The sequence below is a fragment of the Rhinatrema bivittatum genome, chromosome 1 (assembly GCF_901001135.1).
Source record: "Rhinatrema bivittatum chromosome 1, aRhiBiv1.1, whole genome shotgun sequence".
In the NCBI taxonomy this organism is placed as follows: domain Eukaryota; kingdom Metazoa; phylum Chordata; class Amphibia; order Gymnophiona; family Rhinatrematidae; genus Rhinatrema; species Rhinatrema bivittatum.
Genome location: NC_042615.1, coordinates 304,654,641 through 304,678,700, shown reverse-complemented (window position 1 = coordinate 304,678,700; position 24,060 = coordinate 304,654,641). Strand labels below are relative to the sequence as shown.

Genomic DNA, 24,060 nt, shown 5'->3' with positions numbered 1-24,060 from the left:
GATTGCCCGTAATTCCAGGAAGTTTATCTGGGACTGCAAGGACCAAAGACCCTGAGTGTGGAGGTCCACAACATGGGCTCCCCAACCCGTGTGTGAGATGCGTCTGTGGCGAGGACATTTGGGGCTGCGGGTTCCAGAAGGGCATCCCCTGCTTCAGATTAGATAGGTTTGCCCATCACATGAGGGATTGCAAATGGGGAATGGTGATCAGGACACAAGCCCGAAGATCCTGGGAGGCTTGACATCACTGGGAACGTAATGTCCACTGAGCCCTGCACATGTGAAGCCAAGCAAATGGTGTAAGCGTGCACCATCGCTGCCATATGACCCAGAAGTCATAGGAACTTGTGTGTTGAGACATAGGAGCAACTGGAGACTATCCGAGCATGGGTCTCCCCCCTGTATTGAGGCAGAAAGGCCTTCTTCTGGACGGCGTCCAGCTTGGCCCCGATGAAGTCCAGTTGTAACGATGGCTGGAAATGCGATTTCGGGTAGTCGATAAGAAATCCCAGATTTTCCAAGATGTGTATTGTGACTTGCAGGGAACGCAGCGCCCCCTGCCTGGAGCCGCATTTGGTGAAAACACGGGACGTTGATGCTAGGTCGAAGGGCAGTATGCAGTACTGGTGGTGATCCTCCTCTACCAGGAATTGTAGGGTACATCCGATCTGCTGGAGAAATGGGGATATGGGCGTAGGCGTCTGAGATCGAGGGAGCAGGAGGGGGAATCAAGCACCCAATGAGACCATGTTATACTTCTCTGACCAGAAATCAGTTCAACGCTCTCAGACGCAGAATAGGGTGAAGGTCCACCAGTTTTCTTGGGAATCAGGAAATACCTGGAGTAGACCCTATCTCCCTGTTGGCCTGGCGGAACTGATTCGATCGCTCGAGCTATTAAGAGGGCAGAGAGCTCTACTCTGAGTATCTGCTAGTTCTCTACACTTCTCCACCAGCGACAGGGAGGAGAACATGGTGGAGTCCATTGGAAATGTAATTTGCACCCCTGCCTCACAATGGACAGGACCCAGTGGTCCGAGGTGACTAACATCCATCAACCTGCGAACAGCAGCAGGCAGCTCCCTATGGGGGGGTGGTCGGCACTCTAGGGCATGGTTGGCTGGCTCAAACTCCCTGGCTGCCAGTCAAAATCCCGCATTGGGGTTTTGTCATGCTGGAAGGTGGGGGAAGCCTGGTGGGGCATACAAGGTTGCCGCGTCCTCAGTCTTGCTGGAGTCCGCTGAGGCCATAACCTAGAGGCCGACAGGTAGTACTTGCATGGCTGGTAAAAAGGCCATCGTGGATACTGCCTGAGAGACTTTTTACTGGAAGGCTGGATATCCGAAGTACTAGCTGACAACTGCTGAAGGGTTTCGTGATAGTCCTTTAGTTGGGCCACTGCCTCCTTAATCATTGAATCACTGAAATTACTGAGTCGCTACGCTTCCTGTGGGGGTATATATACCCGTGCTGACGTCAGATCAGTCTCCAACTGCTAGCACGAGCATACTATACCCATTCGTTCTGAGTCCATCTGGCTACACGCCAGGAAATGACCTTTAACATGACATGGAATGTAAAAGCAGTCAGCTACAGAAAGGTAATGTGTGTCTAAATATGGCAGTTCCTCATAGAACCAGCAGTAGCAGAAAAGCTGCTTAAAGAAATGTACAAATAGGTAATTCCAGTAGGATACTACTGCATTAAATTAATCTTATCTTTCATTATAGCCACACTATTATAATTTTGAAAAAGCCCACAGCAGTATTTTAACTTGGCATGAAGCAGTGGTAATGTTTTCTGATGCACAACATACATCTTCATAAACCAAAGTGGACAGGGCAATTTAGGTTAATTAAATATGAATTTTTGCATGGAAAATGTTAAAAAGTGCCAAGCTGTTCTCTCTCAATCAATTCATAGGTTTCTCCCACCAAGTACCCCAGATTCCACTGAACGATGTAGTTTACCATTTCTTCTTTTAGCGCTCTGTTTTCACTCTTGAGAAAGGCAGTGTCTTTCTGAGCATCTCGAGTCACAGCTTCAGCATCATAAAAAGACTGCTTCATTTGACAGAGTTCTTCACACAGGTTTTCAGTGTTACCCTGCAATGGAATACAATCAATCAATATATGCATTCCAAAATGTATACAGATATATAAAGCCATCCCACAAAGCCTTGAAGATTGATTCTAATTCTGTTTTGATCAGCCTTGTCTTTCATACTTCTTGCTCTCTCTTTCAGTATTGATTTAGCATACAAAATCCAGTGGGAGCACTGAGAGGAGAGGATCACCCTGCTCCTCACTGAAAAGAATTGGTGAGTACTGCTTGGGGAAATTTTTAGAACTCAAAAGTTTTGGGGAGAAGTAAACTATTGGGGTGTATTATTTAGTGTGTGTATCTGTATTAAATAGCTAGTCATAGGACAGGCAAAACCCAGGAGTTTGAAATGTTTGTATGCTAATGCCAGAAGTCTAAGAAGTAAGATGGAAGAATTAGAGTGTATAGCAGTGAATGATAACTGACTTAATTGGCATCTCAGAGACATGGTGGAAAGAGGATAACCAATTGGATAGTGCTACACCAGGGTAAAAATTTTTATTGCAATGACAGAGAGGAGCATCATGGTGGCAGTGCGGTGCTTTATATCTGGGATGACAAAAGTTTCAACAGGATAAAGATCCTGCATGAAACTAAATGCACAATCAAATCTTTATGGGTAGAAATCCCTTTTGTGATGGGGAAGAGTATAGCGATAGGAGTATTCTAGCATTCATCTGGTCAAAATGGTGAGCTGGACAGTGAAATGCTAAGAGAAATTAGGGAAGCTAACCAAATTGGAAGTGCAGTAATAATGGGACATTTCAATTATCCCAATATTGACTGGGTACGTGAAACATCAGGACATGCTAGAGAGAAAGTTCCTGGATGGAATAAATGACACTTTTATGGAGCAATTAGTTCAGGAACAGACTAGTAAGGGAGGAATTTTAAATCCAATTCTCAGTGGAAGACAGGATTTGGTGAGAGGTAATAATAGTGGGGCCACTCGGAAATAATTGATCATAATATGATCAAATTTGAATTAATGACTAGAAGGACAATAAGTAAATCCATGGCTCTAACATTAAACTTTCAAAAGGAAAACATTGATAAAATGAGAAAAATAGTTACAAAAACAAACAAACAAGAACCCCCCCCCCCCCAAAAAAAACCAAAACAAAACCCCAAACAAACTGAAAGGAGCAGCTACAAAGGTAAAGAGTATGCAACAGGCATGGCCACTGTTAAAAAAAACAAACAAAAAACAACAAAAGACATCTTAGAAGTGCAGTCCCCATGCATTCCAAGCATTTAGAAAGGTGAAAGGAGGGTCAAACTATTGCCAGCATGGCTAAAAGTGAGGTGGAAGAAGCTATTTTAGCCAAGATCTTCATTCACAAATTGGAAGAAGGATCCATCAGAAGAAAATAGGATAAAGCATAAATATTGGCAAGTTAAATGTAAGACGTTGATGACAGGCTAAGAGAGAATTTGAAAAGAAGTTGTCCGTAGAGGCAAACACTCATAAGAACATTTTTTTAAAAAATATATCTGAACAGAAAGCCTGTGAGGGAGTCGGTTGGTCTGATAGATGATCGAGAGATTAAAGATAATGCCATCATGGAAAGCTTAAACAAATTCTTAGCTTCTGTGTTTACTGAAGAGGATGTTGGGGAGATACCCGTTCCGGAGACTGTTTTCAAGGGTGATGATTCAGATGAACTGAGCCAAATCATGGTGAACCTGTAAGTTGTGGTAGGCCAGACTGACAAACTGAAGATTAGTAAATCATCTGGACTGGATGGTATACACCCCAGGGTTCTGAAAACTAAAAAATGAAGTTTCAGATCTATTTCAATTAATTTGTAACCTATCATTAAAATCATCCATTGTACCTGACGATTGGAAGATGGCCAATGTAACACCAATATTTAAAAAGGGCTCCAGGGGTGATTCAGGAAACTATAGAACGGTGAGCCTGACTTCAGTGGCAGGAAAAATTGTGGAAACTGTTATAAAGAATAAAAATCACAAAATATTTAGATAGACATGGTTTAATGGGACTCAGCCAGAATGGATTTACTCAAGGGAAGTCTTGCCTAACAAATCTCCTACATTTTTTTTTGAAGGGGTAAATAAACATGTGGACAAAATTGAACCAGTAGATGTGGTGTATTTGGATTTTCAGAAGATATTCGACAAAGTTCACATGAGAGGTTTCTAAGAAAACTAAAAAGTCATGGGATAGGAGGCAATGGCCTTTTGTGGATCTCAAGCTGGTTAAAAGACAGGAAACAGTAGGATTAAATGGTCTGCTTTCAAAGTGGAAAAAGGTAAACAGTGGAGTGCCTCAGAGATCTGAACTTGGACCAGTGCTTTTTAATATATTTATTTATTTATTTAAAGAATTTATATACCGGGGTTCCTGTATAGTATACATATCCCCCCGGTTTACAAGGAACCAAAACTATCGCTAAGGAACCGTAACTATCGCTTCATTTAGCGGTTTACATTGAACATTTAGCGGTTTACATTGAACATTTAGCGGTTTACATTGAACATAGTTAATTTGAGAAAAACATAATAAAACATAAATAAACATAAATAAACATAAATAAACATAAAATAGTTAATTTGAGAAAAGGTATATAATATGGTTAACCAGTTAATAACTAAAAGGCAGGTTAATAAGTACATAAGTAAGTAAATAACATTGAACTTGATAGAATCTGGTAACAGGATAAAATATAGTGTTGCATATGCTTAAGTACAGTTTCGTGTTAATTTCTTCAGAGAGATATAAGCTGGGGAAGATTTTATAGATTTATAGATGATCTGGAAAGGGGTATGACAAATGAGGTGATTAAATTGGGAGATGACACAAAATTATGCATAGTTAAATCTCAAGCAGAGTGTGATAATTTGCAGGAGGACCTTGCGATACTGGAAGATTGGGCTTCCAAATGGCAGACGAAATTTAATGTGGACAAGGGCAAAGAGATGCATATAGGGAAAAATAAGCCCTTTCTGTAGTTAAACAATGTTTATTTATTTATTTAGGTGTTTTATTTGCGTTATGTTGTAACTTAGGAGTTACCACCCAGGAAAGAGATCTAAGCATCATAGTGGATATTCTGTAACCACCTTCAGCAGGAACTTAGGGTTTGTATGCGGGACCACCTGGTCAGAGAAGAACCTTGGGTAGGATGGATAAGTCACCAGGGCATGCAGCTCATTGACCCTGCATTCCGACGTGACCGCTATCAGGAATGCTTGAGAGCAGAGAAGCGCAATGGCTCAAACGCGGCTTCATCAATTGGGCCAATACCACATTTAGGTCCCAGGACACTGCAGGATTCCTTAGGGGAGGCCGCAGTTGAAGTAAACCATTCATGAACCACCTTACAAGAGGTTGCACAGAGACAGGCGACCCATCCACCACCTGGCGGTTCGCACCTATGGCACTCAGGAGCACCCAGAGTATGTCTTAAGCCCGATCTCTGAAAGGTGCAGCAGGTAATTTCGAACTTCTGGGATCAGACAGGAGAAAGGGTCAAGGCTGTTCTGCTTTCACGAGATTGCAAACCTCCTCCACGTTAAAGCATAAGACTTCCCAGTGGAAGGCCACCTTGAGACTACCAGGATCAGAGACGCTTATTCTGAGGGGTCAAACAGCTGCAGGATCAACCTTTCAACATCCAGGCCTGTAAGGAACAGGGCCTGGAGGTTGGGATGGCGCAATATGCCCTGATCCTATGTGAGGAGGTCTGGGGCAGTCCTCAGACGGATCAGGGCCTACTGGGAGAGATCCCGCAGAAGCAGGAGCCAGACTTGTCTCGGCCAATGGGGGACTACAAGGATCATGGTCCCCTGGTCCTGGTGAAGCTTCGAGAGTATCACCAACAGATTGGAGGGTACGCATGCAGGAAGCCCAGTCCCCAATGGAGAGCAAAGGCATCCATGGCAGGCTAGCTGTTCAACCTGGACAGGGAACAGTACAAAAGAACTTTCCTGTTGCAGGGGGAGGCAAACATATCCACATCTAGGGTTCCCCAGAGATGGAAGAGCTGGTCCGCAGGCTCCTGCTTCAGGGACCACTTGTGGGATCTGCGACTTAGCTTGACTGCTAGGGTGTTTTCTGCACCGGGCAAGTACACTACCCAGAGGGATATCCCCCAACTACAGATCTGCACTGCTTCCTGACAAAGGAGGAAAGACCTAGTGCCCCTCTGCTTGTTTATGAACCACATCGCCACCTGGCTGTCTGAATTAGGAAATTTATCTGACACTGAGCTTCTTGAACTGTCCACAGACCCTGGGTGCGGAGGCCTTCTATATGGGCACCCCTGCCCAGGTGGGATGCAACTGTGGTAAGCACAACCTGGTGTGGAGGAGCCTGAAAAGGCACCCCTTGCTCCAGATTGGATGGAGACCTCCACCAAATAAGGGACACCTGGATGTGGACCTAAAGGCCCTAATTGGCCTGCTGCCATTAGGAGCTTAGAGTCCACTGGGCTTCACGCATATATAGGCGGGTGAATGGGGTGTCATGGACCGTCTCGGCCATGTGCCTCAGGAGCTGTAGCAAATACCGCCTGGAAACCTGCTGGTGGTGCTGGACCTCCTTCGCCAGGGTTAGCAGTGAGTGCACCCTTATACGGGGCAAAAGGCTTTCGCCTGTTCCATGTCCAACCAGCTCCTATGAAATCCAGCCATGACGATGGAGAGAAATTGGATTTCGGGTAGTCGATTAGAAAACCAACACCCGAACAGTTCAGCGAAGAGACTACGCTGCTCTCGCTTGCGTGGCGCTCTTGATCAGCTAATCATTAAGGTACAAAAATACCTGGATTCCAAGTTGGCACAAACAAAAACCCACCTCAGCTAGACCCTTCGTGAAGACCCGGGGCACGGAGGCCAGGCCAAACAGCAGCACGTGGATCTGAAAATGTTGACAGCCTACCACAAAGCAAAGATACCTCCTGTGACTGGGGAGGATCTCGATTTGAGTATACAGGTCTTTTAGGTCGAGGGAGCAAAGCCAGTCTCCTCTTTGTAAGAGGGGAATCAAGGAGCCCAAGGATACCATTTTCAACCTTTCTTTTTGAGAAATGTGTTCAAGACTCGCAAATCAAAAATAGGACGGAGGCTGTTTTCTTTGGAATAAGGAAATAACCGGAGTAAAACCCCCACCCCTGCTGCTCTTGAGGGACAGGTTCTACTGCTCTGGCCATCAGAAGGGCAGAGAGTTCCCTCTGAAGCAGTTCCAAGTGCTACAAGGGACCCCACTGAGGGCATGGGAGAGAATCCAGTGAACCAGTCACAAGATTCAGTCTATAGCCATGAGGAATGACTGACAAAACCCACTGATCCAAAGTCACGGCCGGCAACCAGACCACAAAGAAAGTCTGCCCCCTACCGGTAGATCCTCAGATATCGGAAGTGGTGACTGGTTATGCTCAATTGCATCCAGTCAAAACCCCGTAGCCGGGCAAATCTGGGGCACTGGCTGAGGCCTAGGTCTCTTCTCTATACTGAACAGTCCTAACTTTAGCCTTTCCTCATAGGGGAGCTGTTCCACGCTCCTTATTTTGATTGTTCTCTGCTTTCTCCAGTGCAACAAATCCTTTTCGAGATGCGGCGACCAGAATTGCTCACAGTATTCAATGTGCGGTCTCACCATGGAGCAAAACAGAGGCATTATGACATCCACCATTTTATTTGCCATTCCCTTCCTAAGTAGGATTGGTACCCTGGATGTACCATGTGCCTGGCCCTAAAAATCCTCCTACCTAATTCGCTATTTCTTAATTTTCAAATTCCCTCGAAGGAGGAGACTGGCTTAAAGAAGAAATTCTGTTGCACCACCAATTGCCCTACAATCTGCTGGAGGCAGATGGTCTCAGGACCAATGGGATATATAAAAGCTACTCCCAAATTGGGCAAGAGGCTGCCCATAGTCCCCGTTAGCACCGCGCTCGCAAAGGCTGCGTCTTCTCGGGCTTGGACGTTCAGGCGATAGAACCTGGAGAAGGTGTGCAAGGAATGTTGAGATTACTTACCTGATAATCTCCTTTTCCTTAGTGTAGACAGATGGACTCAGAACGAATGGGTATAGTATGCTCGTGCTAGCAGTTGGAGACGAATCTGACGTCAGCACGGGTATATATACCCCCACAGGAAGCGTAGCAACTTAGTAATCTTCCTTGCAAAAGCTGTTATGGATGTGTGTACCGACGCTCAGTGAAATAGTGAAACAGGATTCCCCTGACCGATTGATCGTAGCTGGAGACCGCCAGCAGTCACAACCGGAAGGCGTTGACACCTGGTAGAGTGTACGCTCTTATGTAAAGAAATGACATGGCTTACCTTGAAACGGTGAAACCCATGTACACAGGCAGCAGGGCAGGATGCTGAGCCCATCTGTCTACACTAAGGAAAAGGAGATTATCAGGTAAGCTCCTTGTCCACACCCCGTCAGCCCATATCTTTCAAATTTCGCAAATCCTGTGATGTAGAGACCATCACGCTAGCATGCTCGGACATAGACAAACAAATTGACCTATCATCCCCAGATAATGCATTCTCCTCCTGGGTTAACCTTACACTCAGCATTGCCAATGAACATTGCCCCCTAATAACAAAAACTATCAACCCCAACCGAAAAAATAGGAAACCTTGGTACACGCCTTTCCTCAGAAATCTCAAAATCCAACTCAGAGCTTCGGAAAGGTCATGGCGCAAACACCAATCCCCCGCAACCAAAACTCTCTACTATCAACGCATGCATGAATATAGAAATTCCATCCTACATTCTAAACGGGAATACTACGCCAAAAAAATAAATGGTCTGCAATATAACCCCAAGGCTCTTTTCACTATGGTCGCTGACCTGACTTCTCTCATACACACGCAACAACTAGCTAACTCCTCGACAAATCGTTGCAACGAATAGCTCAATTTTTTAAAAACAAGGTATCATCCATCACGGCACAGTTCTCGCACAACAACCTCAACATCTGTCTTCCCAATATCAACTCTCCAGTCTCCTTTTCCTCGTTTGAGTCCTCATCTTCCCTAGAAGTAGAGAACATACTTAAGAAAATGAAACCATCAACACATCCCTCTGAAACTATTCCCTCTAAACTCCTACTATCTATACACAATGTAATCGCCAAACCCATTTCAAATATTCTTAACTGTTCCCTAGAGCATGGCTTTGTCCCAAATTTTCTGAAACAAGCTATAGTTAAACCGCTACTCAAAAAATCCAATCTTGACCCCACCACCCTTTCTAATTACAGACCGGTGTCCAACCTACCCCTCCTAGCCAAAGTTCTTGAGAAGCTGGTGAACTCACGCCTGTCCGATCACCTTGAACAGAACAACATCCTCCCTCCTACCCAATATGGTTTCAGGAAGCATTTAAGTACTGAAACATTGCTCCTCTCCCTGCACGATACCCTTATCAAAGGAACCGACTCCGGATCCTCCTACCTTATTGCATTACTTGACATCTCGGCTGCGTTTGACACAGTCAATCACGATGTCCTACTCAACATACTCAGAAATATTGGGATCACTGGCAAGGCCATTGACTGGATTCAATCTTATCTCCAAAATCGCACTTTCACTGTCACAATGGACAACAATGAATCTGATCCCATCAGTCTTCCCCAAGGTGTACCCCAAGGTTCCTCACTCTCATCCACGCTATTTAATATATACATGCTTCCCCTTACCACGCTTCTCACTAACCTGCACATCAAGCATTTTATTTATGCTGACGATGTGCAAATCATCTTCCCTTTCTCTGACACCATCCAAACTGCATTACACAGCTGGGAATCCTGTCTTTCCTCTATCAACCAACTCCTAAAGGACATGCACCTAGCTCTTAATTCCAACAAGACTGAGCTATTAATCATATCTAATAGGCAACCGATCCCAGACATCCCTCCTGCTTACTCAGCTACCAACTTCCCATCACACACTCGCAACTTAGGAGTTATTATTGATAATCACCTCTCATTTAAACCATTCATCAAATCCATCATAAAAGACTGCTATTTTAAACTCCAAACAATAAAGAAACTCAGACCCCTACTACACTTCAATGATTTCCGTACAGTCCTCCAAGCTATTATTTTATCGAAGATTGACTATTGTAATGCGCTCTTACTTGGCATTCCTGCAACACACACTAAGCCACTTCAACTCCTACAAAATGCCGCCGCTCGGATATTGTCAAACACAAAGAAAAAAGATCACATTACCCCCACACTTATTGAATTACACTGGCTCCCTATACAGTCACGAATTCTTTATAAAACACTCTCGATCATACATAAGAGTCTAGTAAATTCCAACCTCAACTGGCTTAACCCCCCCCCCCTCTTACCTCGTACCTCCAAGAGACCTACACGCCTAGCTCTTCAAGGAACACTCCGTGCCCAATCTATTAAATCTTTTAAACTCTCCTCCACTATTAACAGAGCCTTTTCTCTTGCCGGCCCCATCATATGGAACTCACTGCCCCATGATATCCGCATAGAGACCTATACCCCCACTTTCAAAAAGAAACTTAAAACATGGCTCTTTCAGCAAGCCTACTCCATCTCACCCCCTATTACATAAAACCCCCCTATGAATGTTATACTGATATCTTGGTATGAACGCCTTTACGTCTGATGATTTTGTACTTTGCACTTTCATGTATATAGTTATAGTTATATTCCATAGCATCTACCCAGTGATGCCTGTTATATGTAAGGGCTCCTCCCAAAATTTATTTATATGTTGCCTAGTTCATCATATTATATTATGTTATATGTTAAATGTACGGGCACTGCCCAATGGTTTTTTGTTCACTGTGAACCGATACGATGTGCGAACGGATATCGGTATAAAAGAAATGTTAAATAAATAAATAAATAAATAAATAAGTAAGTAATCTCAACATTCCCTGGCGTGTAGCCAGATGGACTCAGAACGAATGGGATGTACAAAAGCTTTACTCCCAGCCTGGGCGGGAGGCTGCCTGAGGACCATGTAGAACCGCCCTCGCAAAGGCCGAGTCCTCCCTGGCCTGGACATCAAGACGGTAGAACCTGGAGAAGGTATGGAGGGAGGACCATGTCGCTGCTTTACATATTTCAGCAGGCGACAGCATCCTGGATTCCGCCCAGGATGCCGCTTGTGCTCTGGTAGAATGAGCCTTGACTTGTAGAGGCGGAGACTTCCCAGCCTCCACGTAAGCTGCTTTGATAACTTCTTTAATCCAGCGGGCGATGGTGGACCGCGAGGCTGCTTCACCCCGCTGTACAGGACGAACAGATGGTCCGTCTTTCGTACTTCTTGCGTCACTTCCAGATATCTGGGCAGCAATCTGCCGATGTCGAGATGGCGTAGTAAACGCCCTTCTTCAGATTTCTTCAAACCCGCCGTGGTAGGCAAGGACATGGTTTGGTTAAGATGAAACTGTGAAACCACTTTCGGTAGAAAGGAGGGAACCGTGCGAAGATGGATAGCCTCAGGAGTGATTCTGAGGGGATCACGGCAGGACAGCGCTTGTAGCTCTGAGACGCGGCGTGCTGAACAGACAGCCAGCAAGAACACCATCTTCAATGTTAGAGAACGGAGAGACAGGCCCCGAAGGGGTCTGAAGGTGGATCCTGCGAGGAAATCCAAAACAAGGTTGAGGTTCCATAAGAGCACAGGCCACTTCAGTGGCGGACGAATATGCTTGACTCCTTTCAGGAAGCGAGAAATATCTGGATGCTTGGCAATGGTCTTGCCATCCCTCCTGGGACCATAGCAAGACAGCGCAGCCACCTGAACCTTGATGGAGCTGAGGGAGAGACCCTTCTGAAGTCCATCTTTCAGGAAATCCAACACAATAGGGATTGTAGTCGTATGTGGATTGGTGCCATGAGTGTCGCACCATACTTCAAATACTCTCCAGATCCTTACGTAGGTGAGGGATGTGGAAAACTTGCGAGCTCGGAGAAGTGTGTCTATCACGGGCTCCGAGTAACCTCTTTTCTTCAGTCTAGCCCTCTCAATGGCCAGACCGTAAGAGAGAATTGAGCCGGATCCTCGTGAAGGATGGGACCTTGACGTAGAAGGTCCCGGAGAGGAGGCAGGAGAAGAGGCTCCCCTGCCAGTAGTCTTCTCATGTCCGCGTACCAGGGTCTTCTTGGCCAATCTGGTGCCACTAGAAGAACTAGGCCCCGGTGTTGCTGAATCTTGTGGATGATGGTGCCCAGCAGAGGCCACGGAGGAAAGGCGTATAGCAGAGTCCCTGGAGGCCATGGATGGACCAGGGCATCAATTCCGTGTGAGAACGGGTCACGCTTGTGGCTGAAGTATCTGGGTACTTGAGCATTGGACTTGTCCACCAGTAAATCCATGTCCGGAATCCCCAGTGATCCACAATCATCTGAAAGGCTGTGGGTGACAGCTGCCACTCTCCCGGATTTAGGCTTTCTCTGCTGAGGAAGTCTGCCGTGGTGTTGTCCTTCCCGGCAATGTGCACGGCGGAGATGTCCTGAAGATTTGCCTCTGCCCAAGCCATCAGTGGGGCGATCTCCAGAGATACTTGTCGGCTTCTGGTTCCGCCCTGACGGTTGATGTATGCCACCGTGGTGGCGTTGTCTGACATCACTCTGACTGCTCTGTTCTTTAGTCTGTGAGCAAATCGAAGGCATGCCAATCGGACTGCCCGAGCCTCTAGACGGTTGATGTTCCACGCTGACTCTTCTCTGTTCCACCGCCCTTGTGCGGTAAATCCTTCGCAGTGTGCACCCCAGCCACTCAGGCTGGCATCTGTGGTGAGCAGAGTCCACGTGTGGAAGGACATCTTCGACCCCCTGCTCAGGTGGTTGGACTGCAACCACCACCGTAACTGGGTCTGTACTCTGGCCGGCAGAGGTAGGTGCGTGGAATAGTTCCGTAGACGGGGGCTCCAGCGAGAGAGCAGGGAGTGTTGTAGAGGTCTCATATGGGCCCTTGCCCAAGGCACCACCTCCAGGGTGGATGCCATGAGACCGAGAACCTGCAGATAATCCCAAGCTATGGGCAGACTGGCTCCCATCAAGTACTGGATACGCGTCTGAAGTTTCAACCTTCTCTTGGTAGTGAGACTGACTGTGTCCGCCCGGGTGTCGAACTGTACTCCCAGGTATTCCAGTGACTGGGAAGGCTGTAGGCAACTCTTGCTGAGGTTGATTACCCAGCCCAAACTTTCCAGAAGGGCGATCACTCTCGGGTCGATACAGTATCGTTCGGTCGAAGATTGCCCGTCTGTAACGTGCTCGGAGCGCACAATTCGGGCGCGTAAGGCGATCCAGCGATACAGTCTCCAGTTTCACGCGTCCTTAGCGCTTCTTAAAACAGACGCATAACCCTTTCCGCACGCGGCATGTAAATGAACGAATTAGCTGTATAATGCTGTATAATGAAGGAATTAGCTATTCCCCTCCGATACCGTAACGCGCGCTCAGATTATCTCCTTAGTAACCCGCTGTTTTGCCGCGGCCTTAACGTGTTAGTTTACCGCCTCCCCCTAGTAAATGTTAGGACTGTGAGTCTAGTAACAAATCCATCGACACCGCTTAAGATACTCAAAAACAATAAAACACAATAAAAAAAAAAGCGATACAGAGATGATCGAGAAAATGTAATGCTGTGGGACACATAAAACCTGTCAGACATTTGAAATGACAGGCACCAGGAAGTGTAAAAATAAACATTTTTAAATACCTGTCGGAGGGCCGCGTGGGTCCAGGCGGCTGGCGGGATCCGGGGGGCGGGTGGTCGCGTGTTAAATCTAGGCCGTGGGCGGGTGGGCGCCTGTTCCAGGCGGCGGCGGCAGGGGGGGGGGGGGGGGGGGGGGGGCGCGCGTTAGTTTCAGACGACCGGCGGCGGGAGCCGGGGGGCGGGTGGTCGCGTGTTAAATCTAGGCCGGGTCGCACAGGCGCGCATTCATTCACTGCCGGTGGGGGCTGCCCGGCAGCCCCCACCGGCAGTGAATGAATGCGTGACGTCACGGCATGTGACTGCCTTGAGCACCGAATCGCAGGGGTCGCACAGGCGCACAGGTTGCACAGGCGCGCATTCATTCACTGCCGGTGGGGGCTGCATTCATTCACTGCCGGCAGCCCCCACTGGCAGTGAATGAATGCGACCCGGCCTAGATTTAACATGCGACCACCCGCCCTCCGGCTCCCACCGCCGGTCGTCTGAAACTAACACGCGTCCACCCGCCCCCCCCCCCCGCTTGGAACAGGCGCCCACCCGCCCGCGGCCTAGATTTAACACGCGACCACCCGCCCCCGGATCCCGCCGGCCGCCTGGACCCACGTGGCCCTCCGACAGGTATTTAAAAATGTTTATTTTTACACTTCCTGGTGCCTGTCATTTCAAATGTCATTTGAAATGACATTTGAAATGACAGGTACCAGCGCACCCAGGTTACTGTATAGGCGCTGTATTAAGCGCCTATACAGTAAAATGGGTTGCGCGGGCATAACCCTTCCCTAACGCTTTACAGCCGCGGCATGCATTTGCATGCAATTAGAAGAGAGCATCAGGCGCTAGGTCAAGAGAACTGTGCGTGCGGGGAGGAAGGGTGCGCCTGACACTGCCGCACTGTTTCTACCGCGGCCTTACAGTATCGAGCCGTCTGTCGGTTGTCCGATGGCTCTCCTCTCGAGATTTCGCCCTGATCAGCCAGTCTAGGTAGGGATGGACCAGAATTCCTTTCCGTCTGAGCGCCGCTGCCACCGCCTACTACCAACCTTGGTGAAGGTCCGCGGTGACGTGGCCAACCCGAAGGGCAGAGCCCGGAATTGGAAGTGGCGTCCTAGAACCTTGAAGCGTAGGTAGCGCTGATGATCCGGATGGATCGGGATATGTAGGTAGGCTTCCGACAAGTCTAATGCCGTGAGGAATTCCCCCGGCTGTACTTGACGGAGCGCAGAGTTTCCATACGAAACCTCGGGACCCTTAAGTATCGATTGACTGACTTGAGGTCCAGTACAAGCCGAAAGGTGCCCCCTTTCTTGGGTACCATGAAATAAATAGAATAGTGTCCAGAATTCACTTCCCATGCAGGAACTGGGATGATGGCTTTCAAGGACAGGAGCCTCGCCAAGGTAGCTTCCAATGCTGTCTTCTTGTGTGTGGGACAGGAAGATTCCACAAACTTGTCCGGAGGGAGGCGATGAAAGTCCAGATAATAACCCTCTCCGATAATGGCGAGGACCCAATGGTCCGATGTAATCTCGACCCATCTGGGGTAGAAGAGGGATTAACCTGCCCCCTATGGCCCCGTCCCCCAGATGGATCAGCGGATTCTCATTGTGAGGCGCGGCCAGGCCCTGAGTCCGGGCCTGCTCCCCTCTTGCGCTGCTTGCTCCGAAAGGACTGATTCCGGGCATGAGGACGAGGTGCCTGGTAGCGACTCCTGTAGGGAACGAAGCGCTGGGAGCTTCTACCCCTGGAGGGCCTTGGAAAGGCACGCTGGTTCCTCCTGAACCGATCTTCCGGCAGTCGAGGTACTGGAGAGGCGCCCCATGTGCTGCCTAGTCTATCAAGGTCGCTGCCAAACAGGAAAGAACCCTTAAAGGGCATTCTGGTGAGGCGTGTCTTTGAAGGCGCATCAGCTGACCATTTCCGGATCCAGAGCTGCCTCCTGGCGGCTACGGAGGATGAGATCCCCTTGGCTGTTGTCCGGACCAGGTCTGATACAGCATCCGTGAGGAACGAGAGAGCTGACTCCATGTCTGCTGCAGGAGCGTTGTTCCTAACCTGTGACAAACAGGAACGCGTCACCACTGTGCAGCAAGTTGCAATCTGCAAAGATAGAGCTGCCACCTCGAAAGTCTGTTTCAGAATGGCGTCCAAGCGCCGGTCATGAGGCTCCTTGAGGGCCGCCCCCCCTTCAACTGGAATGATAGTGCGCTTGACCACAGCGCTAATCAAGGCGTCCACCTGAGAGCATGCCAGCAGCTCCTGTATAGCCGGTGTCAGTGGGTACATGCGCGTCAGGGCCCGACCCCCTTTGAATGCAGCCGCTGGTGCAGCCCATTCTAAATCTATCAGTTGTTGTGCCGCTTGCAAGAATGGAAAATGGCGGGCTGAAGGACGAAGACCTTCCAGCAGGGGGTTCTGCGCAGAGGGTACCGTAGCGCTGGGACCTGCAATATCCAACTCCGCCAGGCACTGAGACACCAGGTCTGAGAGATCCTCCTTAGGGAAGAACCGCCTCATGGTTCTATATGGCTCAATTCCAGGGGGACGGTCCCCCTCGTCCGGGAGGTCGGAGTCATCCGGTGAAACCTCCTGGTCCGACTGATCTGGACTGTCCAGCGACGGGAGGTCCCGCTTACGATAAGGGTGTGAGGGTCCAGGAGCAGGATCCGCAGGGGCTGCTACCGCAGCGGCAGCCGCCGCAGTCGCAGCCACCGCAGGAACAGCAGGAACAGCAGGAACAACAGGAACAACAGGGACAACAGGGACAACAGGAACAACAGGAACCGCAGAAGCCGTTTGCATCTGCACAAAGGCATGAATCCCCTTAAAGAGATCCACCCAGGAAATTGAAGCAGCCTCTAATCGCCGGGGTACAAGATCCCACGGGATTCCTGATTGGTCGAGACTGCTCGCTAAATCCGGGGTAGCCCCTGGGGAACTGTCCGCAAATCGAGGCTGAGACTGGGCCCGGCCCGAGGGTCCCATTCTCCTCACTCTCCCGCTCCTCACATTGGGCACATAGGGAGTCTGGCTCTTCACTGTGCGTGGCTCGAAGCTGGCATGCAGAGCAGAGGCCTAGGGCTTTAATGCCAGAGGCAGGCGGCGCCCCCGCTGAAGACGCTGAGGCGTTCTGTTCCATTGAAACGTATGCGCGGAATAGAACAGGCGCAGAAGAATAATAATATGCGGCAGCAGTATGCGCTTAAATACAACAGGCGCACAATATGCGGCAGCAGTATGCGCTTAATACAACAGGCGCACAATAATAATAATATGCGGCAGCAGTATGCGCTTAACTACAACAGGCGCACAATATGCGGCAGCAATATGCGCTTAATACAACAGGCGCACAATAATAATAATATGCGGCAGCAATATGCGCTTAAATACAACAGACGCACAATATGCGGCAGCAGTATGCGCTTAAATACAACAGGCGCACAAGCATAATATGCAGCAGCAATTCACTCAGCAATATGCGGTCAGGAAAACACGCTAGAGTGTATGCAATATGCTCTCAGCAATATGCGGGTAACAATACACACCCAATGCTATTCAATATGCTCTCAGCAAATGAGCGGTTAGCAATACACTCTCAATTGTATGCAATAGGCTCTCAGCAAGAAGCGGTTGGCAATACACACTCAATTGTATGCAATAGGCTCTCAGCAAGAAGCGGTTGGCAATACACACTCAATTGTATGCAATAGGCTCCCAGCAGTAAGCGGTTAGCAAATACGCGCTCAATGGTGTGCAATATGCGCTCAGCAATAAGCGGGTAGCAATACAAGCACAATGGTATGCAATATAAGCACAATGAAAAAGAGAATATGTGCTCAGTCAGAGACATGCGCCTATCTCGGGCACACACTATCTGAACAAGGCCACAATAATGGCGCCCTCCACGGCGTGCCACGCCGCCGATCCTCGAGTCCTCTGAGACCAAAAGCAATAGATGTACACCTTACCTGATCCTCGGCGCTTCCCGGCTGGAACCCGGGCGGTCTCCGGCTGCGGGGGGAGAGGGCAAGTACCTTCACCGCCGCGTTTGAGGATATGCACCCGCTGCCTCGTCCACGCTGGGACAGAGGCACCTCGTATGTCTCACCCGAACCTCGCCCAGGGGCTGCGACCCTGCCGCGATTCGGCCGGACCGAGGACTTACACCTCCGGGGGATCACGGAAATCACCCCCGGAAACTCTACTGGGGGAGGGACCTTAGGGTATCACCGCAGGAGTGCAGGGCTCGATGCTGTAGAAGTCTTGGTAAAAAGAAAGTAGAAAATAGAAAGTAGATTTGGAAAACACGCTCCGTGAGCGTGCAGGTACTCCAAACTGCTTTGGAGACGGAAATTACTAAGTTGCTACGCTTCCTGTGGGGGTATATATACCCGTGCTGACGTCAGATCCGTCTCCAACTGCTAGCACGAGCATACTATACCCATTCGTTCTGAGTCCATCTGGCTACATGCCAGGAAAGGCCATGTTGCTGCTTGGCAGATGTTGACGGGAGACAGTAGCTTAGCTTCCACCCAGGATACTGCCTGGGCCCTAGTGGAATGAGTTTTAACCTGAAGGGGTAAAGGCTTTCCTACCTCTACATAAGCTTCCGTGATCACTTCCCTGATCCAGTGAGCTATGGTAGCTTGCAAAGCTGCTTTGCCTTGTTTTCTTCCACTGTGAAGAACAAAAAAGCGGTCCATATTGTACACCGGTTCTGTGCGTTCTAGATACCATACTCATAGCCTACTGAAGTTTAAGTGGCATAGGAGGTGGTAGTCTTCAAAGTCCTTGTGTCTCTCTAGGGACGGTAAGGAAATGGTCAGTTTCAGGTGAAACTCCAAGACTACCTTTGGCAAGAAGGAAGGATGGTGCGAAGCTGCAACATTCCTGGAGTTAACCGGAGGAATGGCTTTAAACATGACAACGCCTGTAATTCAGAGATGCGACGAGCCGAGCATATTGCCACCAACAATACAGTCTTCAGCATTAACAGGCTTAGAGACAGAGCGCGCAGCAGCCAAAAGGAAGGCCCTGTTAAATCGTCCAATATTAGATTGAGGTTCCATAGGGGGATTGCCCACTTTAAAGGTGGTTGGAGATGTTTAAATCCTTTTAGGAAATGGGCCAAGTCCATGTGTTGACAGGCAGGCTTCGTTCACCTCTCCTCAAACAGGAGAGCACCGTCACTTGGACCTTCAAGGAGTTGAAGGACAGTCCTTTGGTTCAGGTCGTCCTGTAAGAATTCCAGAATCATGGTGATCTTTGTTGACCAAAGGGGCACCCCGCATTCCTCACACCAGGCCTCAAATATTCTCCAGATCTGCAAGTATGCCAGGGACATCGAGAACTTCCACACGCAGAGCAAGGTGGCAATTTCAGCCGCTGAATATCTATGCTTTGTCAGGCGAGCTCTCTCAAGGCTCAAATTGAAAGTCAAAACAGAGTTGGGTCCTCGTGAAGGATTGGACCTTGTTGGAGGTGGTCCCTGTACATGTGGAGGCACAGGGGGTTCTCCAAAGCTTCCACATACCAAGGGTGTCTGGGCAAATCTGAAGCCACCAGAAGGATTAATCCTCTGTGGCGTTTGATCTTGCAAATGACCTTGCCCAGCAGAGGCCACGGAGAGAAGGTAACAGTAAGTCCTTCTCTTGTCAGATCTGGACAAGGGCGTCAATCCCTTGGGAGCGAGGATCTCTTCTCTGACTAAAGAATTGGGGGAACTTCACATTGTAAGATGTGGCCAGTAGGTCGATGGATGGGAGGCCCCAGCAATCTACTAGAAGCTGGAAGGCTCTGGTCAACAATGCCCATTCCCCTAGATCCAGATTCTCCCTGCTGAGAAAGTCTGCTCTGACATTGTCTTTTCCCGTGATGAGGGAGGCAGCGGTCCCTTGTAGATTTAACTCCACCCTTCCCATAAGGGGGTTTATCTCCAGACACTGTGGAGTTTGGTTCCTCCCTGGCGGTTGATGTAGGTTAACGTTTTTGCATTGTCTGATATCACATGGACTGCTTTGTCCCTGGAGGCTGTGGCTCAACTGCTAATCTGACAGATTGGGCTTCCAGGCGGTTTATGTTCCAGTGCATCTCTTCCTTGGTCCATCACCCCTGGACTGTCAATTCCTGACCCTGGCCTCTCCACCCTCAGAGGCTTGCGTCCATCATGAGGACTAGCCAGTTCGGTGGGGACAGGCTTACACACTTGGCTTAGATGCATTTCCTGTAGCTACCACTGGACCTGAGAACATACTTCCATTGGTAGGCGGAGGTGAATCGAGTAGTCTTGAGGCAGTGGGTTCCAACGTGACAGCAGGGAGCATTGGAGTGGCCGCACATGTACCCCCGCCCACGGGACTACCTCCAGGATTGATGCCATCAGGCCAAGGACCTGCAGATAGCTCCACACCCTGGGGTGCATTGTGTTTGTCAACCAACGCACTTGGCACATCAGTTTCCTTATCCTCAAGTGAGGGAGGAAGACCTTGTCCTGCTTGGTGTCAAACCAGACTCCTAGGTACTCTAAGGACCGGGAGGGCTTGAGTGCTTTTGTCCATGTTCACGACCCAACCGAGTTCCTGAAGCAGAGACCCAACCCTGCTGGTCACCTGGAGGTTCTCTTCCAACGACTTCGCCCAGATCAGCCAGTCATCTAAGTAAGGGTGCACCAGGATCCCTTCTTTCCTCAGTGCAGCCGCTATGACCACCATAATTTTGGAGAATGTTCTGCGGGCAGTTGCCATGCTGAAGAGCAATGCCCGGAACTGATAATGGCAGCAAAGCATAGGAAACGCTGGTGGTCTTGACGAATTGGGATATGAAGGTAGGCCTCTAAGAGGTCCAGGGATGTTAAGAACTCTCCTGGTTGTTCACCCATGACGACGGAGCAAAGAGTTTTCATGCAGAAGTGAATTACCCACAAATGACGACTGACACTCTTGAGATCCAGGATGGTGTGAAATGAACTCTCCTTCTTGGATACAATGAAATAGAAGGAATAACACCCCATATTTTCCTAGGGTGCAGGTACCGGGGTTATAGCCCTCAAACTAAACAGCCTTATCAACGTAGATTTCACTCACAGTGGCAAGGTGATGATATGAACATGTCCCGAGGGATGCTGTGAAATTCTAGAGTGAATCCTTCTCATTTGATGTCCAGTACCCATTTGTCAGACGTGATCTCGACCCACCTCTGATAGAAGAGGAATAGTCAACTCCCTTTCTCCTCATCCCATTGATGGGTCGGCCAAACTTCATTGGGAAGTTTGGGTCAAACCTGAGCCCGAACCAGTTTCTCTTTTTGGTTGTTGGCTCCAAAGAGTGAGACCTTCCTGAGGGCAGAGATGTCTTAAATGACGAGTTTATGTAGAGCCAGAAGTGCTGGGAGCCCCTGGCCATGAGGGCATGGGCGAAGGATGCTGTGACCTCTTTTTCTTATCTTCCAGAGATTCACCCTACTTACTGGCTAGCTTTTCCAATTTGCTACTGAATAGAAGGGATCCCTTAAAGGGCATCTTTGTGAGGTTTGAATTAGAGGTCACGTCCATTGACCAATTTTGCCACCATATCTGTCTTCTGGCTGCCACCACTGAGATTACAACTCTGACCGAGGTACGCACTAGGTCAAAGCTTGCCGGGCAGGCTACATCGCCTCCCTGGGATGTAGCCCTGAGCTATCTGCTCGAGAGAGAGAGAGAGAGAGAGAGAGAGAGAGAGAGAGAAGCAGACACGAACGAGCCACCAGGGCACAACAGAAAGCGATCTGCAGTGCCATTGCTGTCACAATGCTTAAGGATGGACTCCAACTGCCTATCATGTGCATCCTTCAAGGCCATTCCTCCCTCTACTGGGATAGCTGTTCACTTCAAGATGGCACAGACCAGGATGCCCAGTTTCGGGAAACAGTGTTCGTTGACCGCCGGGTCCAGAGAGAACAAGGCTTCCAAGACCCAACCTTCTTTAAAACTGTCTTCCAGGGCATCCCACTCCAGGTCAATCAACTACTGGATAGTTTTCAGCATCGGGAAATAACAAGAGGCTTTCCGTAGAGATACCAGGATGGGATTACTTTATTTTATTTATCAGGTTTTATGTATCGTCATTAAGATACATTCCATCACAACAGTTTACAAAAAGTTCAAAATCAATAAAAGTAATCATAAAAGGGAAAAGATACAATAAATACATAACATTACTTTATAAAAAGGTTTTAGATATGTTAGAATTTATAGTGTAAAAAGAGGAAAAAAAATATAAGAATCACATGCATTAGTTAAATAATTAAAAAAGAGAAAATAAGAACTAAAATAAATTAATATCAACTCTACTGTTACTGGGTATATTCTTGCTCTTTGTTGTGCCTTAGATTATTGAGTTTGTTCATGTTCAGTGTATGCTTTGTGAAAGAGCCTTGGTTCAGAGATAGGGTCCGTGCCGGGAACTCCCAGAGTCTTCAGAGTCTGGGAGACCAGGGCCGGCAATTCATCTCTGTGGAAAAACATAGCATAGTCCAGTATGGTTCCAGGCCTGGAGAGATTTCTCCATCCTCCAATGAGTCTGCAGCCTCATCGTCATCCGTGATGTCAGGGTCCCATCAGGAATACCCCTTGGTGAGGTGAGGCATGTTCCTAGGCATGCTGATAGGACTGGGAGGACAAGGCCTTCCCAACTGGGGCTCAGACCGGGCAAGGCCCTGAAAGAATTCCACCCAAGAAAAGGTCACCGGGTCCATACCTAGCCCAGGAAAAACTGGGGTAGGGGCCACTGAACTGCCTTCTCCTAGGGATGACACAGCTCATGGATTTCTCAGATCCGGGGTGCTACCAGATAAGGTTGTGGCTGACATCCTCTGACTGGGAGGAGCCGGGCTTGGAGAAGTTCTGACAGTCCAGCCCTCTTTGGGCTTCCTCACAGTGCTGACACAGGAAGGATTCTAGGTCAGACTGTGCAGCCCTAATATGGCAGGCAGCACAAAGGGAGTGTTGCTTGTGCTTCTTTGTTGCAAGAGCAATAGCTAACTGTAGCTTGTGCATTCAGCCAGTTAGAGCCTGAGCACTCACAAATTAACCCCAACGCATGTAGTATAAGCATCTGGTTGCGCGCGAATGTATGCGTGTACTTATGTGCGCAGGTATGCAGGTGATTATATGTGTGTGCATGCGCTTATGCACGCATTAGGCGCACAACAGAACCAGCCTGCACTGTGCGTACCGATGGTCAATTGGCAAAAATGGCGCTGCACAAAACCGCATGCGAGATGGTGCCACCGCGGTCTGCCACTTGGAGTGCCCACAGACTCTGAAGCAGGGCGTAGCCCATTGGGGGGGGGAACAGGACCATTCAACCAGCTTGGAAACCTCCTTCCCTTGCCCTAACGGGATTGGGAACATCGTTGGTACAGTGCGCAGAGCAAGGAGACCGTAGGAAAGACTCAAAACCCTTCCACGTCTCTGAATCGTCTGAGTTCTTTTTTACTTGCCTGGGCTCAGCGCTTACTGGCTGAGTATAGAGACTGTCTTGACTGTGGGGGGAGAGGGCTTTGGCCATCACTGCCGCGCTCAGCTTCCTGCACCCGGTGCCTTTCAGCTGCTTCAGCAGCAAAGTCCACGCCAGGAACCAGCTACCGGACCAAGGCACACCTCTGAGGGATATCTGAAATCACCTCAGAAATTCTCAACTGGGGAAGGGACCTTTAGGTATAACCGCAGGAGAGTGGGGCTCGAGCCCTCTCCAATTTAAAGGTAAAATTTCCTCTTCTAAAGAGTACTATGTTCCTGATAGGGAAGGCTCAATCCACACCTGCTAGGAGACGGAGAGATACTGAATGGCTGAGGTCACTGAAGGGGTATATCTAGGGTGATGTCAGCTTTGAAACCTGACTGTCTCTATTTGCTAGCAGGGAAGCACACAACCCATTGGTCCTGAGTCCATCTGACTACACGCTAGGAAATATTAGGTTTCTGTGCTCTGCTTCCAAATTGCTGGTAGGGAGACATAACCCCTCTGTCTGGACTGGTGTAACAGGTTGAAATGGAAAGTACTTTTAAGAGGCTAGTACAGCGAGTCCAGTGAAGTTATACTGATGAACAGAGGTCAAAGACATTACATTCCTTGAAGGAAAACGAGAAAAAATTCTGCACAACGAAACCCCCTGAAATATATACATCAATAATAGGAGATAACATCCACTTGAAACTTCATACATATTTGGGATCAAACTTGAATGCAACCCTCTCTGAAAGTAAAAACCTTGGAA

At 48.6% G+C, this 24,060-nt stretch overlaps 1 protein-coding gene across 1 annotated transcript in view; it reads right to left on the bottom strand.

Moving 5' to 3' along the window:
- The window catches only part of CENPE (centromere protein E), a 691,519-nt gene that overhangs the window by 408,918 nt on the left and 258,541 nt on the right, over window positions 1–24,060 (bottom strand). Inside the window, 1 exon segment of the mRNA XM_029608709.1 lies at window positions 1,971–2,105. Within this exon segment, the coding sequence (XP_029464569.1) occupies window positions 1,971–2,105 (135 nt within the window).